Source organism: Arachis ipaensis, chromosome B7, assembly GCF_059453495.1.
Source record: "Arachis ipaensis isolate K30076 ecotype BB chromosome B7, ASM5945349v1, whole genome shotgun sequence".
Classification (NCBI taxonomy): Eukaryota; Viridiplantae; Streptophyta; class Magnoliopsida; order Fabales; family Fabaceae; genus Arachis; species Arachis ipaensis.
Window position 1 is genome coordinate 9,033,153 of NC_142442.1, and position 1,729 is coordinate 9,034,881.

General features: G+C 45.2%; 1 protein-coding gene across 1 annotated transcript; it reads left to right on the forward strand.

Annotated features, from left to right (window-relative positions):
* Positions 1-209: 209 nt before the first annotated feature.
* Positions 210-1,031, forward strand: LOC107606672 (uncharacterized). Its single transcript, XM_016308710.1, has one exon. The coding sequence runs from the start codon at positions 210-212 to the stop codon at positions 1,029-1,031; it is 822 nt and encodes a 273-aa protein (XP_016164196.1).
* The last annotated feature ends 698 nt before the right edge of the window (positions 1,032-1,729 follow it).

Below are 1,729 nucleotides of genomic sequence, written 5' to 3' on the forward strand. Positions count from 1 at the left end.
TGGACTCGGATACAGTTGCTGAGGTTATAAGGCCATTGGTCGAGACGAACCCGTCCATCAAGGTGAAATCTATAATTGCGGAAGTCTAGTCAAGGTTCAACTATACCATCAGTTACCGAAAGGCTTGGTAGGCAAAGCAGAAGTCCATAGCCAAAGTTTTCGGTGGTTGGGAGGATTCTTACCAAGCCTTGTCATGGTGGCTCTCGGTCATGGTGCAGAAGATGCCTAGTTCAGTTGTCCAAATAGAAACACAACCACTGTACAACGGAAATGAGGAGGCACAAGGTGTAAAAATACTTCATCGTGTATTTTGGAGTTTCAATCCATGCATTAGGGCATTCAAGCATTGCAAGCCCCTGGTTCAGGTTGACGGCACACACCTATACGAAAAATACAAAGGTACACTTCTAGTCGTTGTTGCACAAGATGGGAACCAGAACATTGTGCCTATTGCCTTTGCCTTGATGGAAGGGGAGACAGTTGATGCGTGGCACTTCTTTCTCAGGAATCTGCGAACGTATGTTGTTAGAAAAGACGGTGTGGGTATGATCTCAGACCGGCATGAGTCAATACGGGTAGCAGTTAATCGTTCCGGTGGTGACTGGCAAACTCCAAGAGCATGGTGGATGTTTTGTATAAGACACATCGGCAGTAACTTCTTAAGGGCATTCAAAGTCCCTCACTTGCAGAAGCTTGTTGTCAACATAGGGTATTCAAGAACAGTGGAGGAGTACAATATCAACTCTAAGAGGTTGGAAGAGCGAGGCGATGCATATGCCAGGTGGTGCGATGCCATCGGACTCAGACATTGGGTATTGGCATTCGACGAGGGACATCGATGGGGCCATATGACAACGAACCTTGTCGAGTGCATTAACTCAGTGTTGAAGGGTGCCCGTAATCTACCTGTGTTGGCGCTGTTTCGAGCAACATATTATAGGTTAAATGAACTCTTTATGCGGAAGAGTGCCGAGACTCACGAACCAAGCGTGCTGGATTTACGTACTCCGTATTTGCGCAACAGCGGATAGAAGCAAATATGCAACAGGCTGGGAATATGGTTGTGCACCGCTTTGATAGACGAAATGAGGTGTTTGAGGTGCGCGAAATGACTACTGAAAAGGTGTTAGTTGTTGATCTTGCGCGACGGACGTGTGACTGTGGGCACTTTCAGGTTGAACGAATACCATGTCGCCATATTATTGCTTGCTGTGCTAACCAGCGTCTCGATTGGCAGTTGTATGTGCATGATGTGTACAAGATGACGGAGGTTCGTAAGGTATATAGATTTGAGTTCACACCATTATGAGATCCCAAGACATGGCCTGCTTATGAGGGACCCACATTGGTCGCTAATCCCGCCCTGAGGCGAACGTCTAAAGGCAGTCCCAAACTGACCCGATACTTGAATGAAATGGACTCACGTGACATGCGTGGTCTTCGGATATGCCGTCTCTGTGGTGCTCAGGGTCATAGTCGGAATAGGTGTCCGCAGCGTGCTGGACCGAGTGGTGCTGGTTCGTAGTTTAATGTGGTCATGTTTGTACTTTTTAATTTGCATTTTGTCGGTTGATGCTTTTGAAATTAGACGTGTTTGTATTTTTCAATTGAAGTCTATCCATTGATATTTTAATGTCTGCTTAATATTGTCATTAACTGATTTCCTTAAGTTAATATACAAAAAAAAGAACTACAGGTTACATATGTTAACAAACCAAACATTAAACAC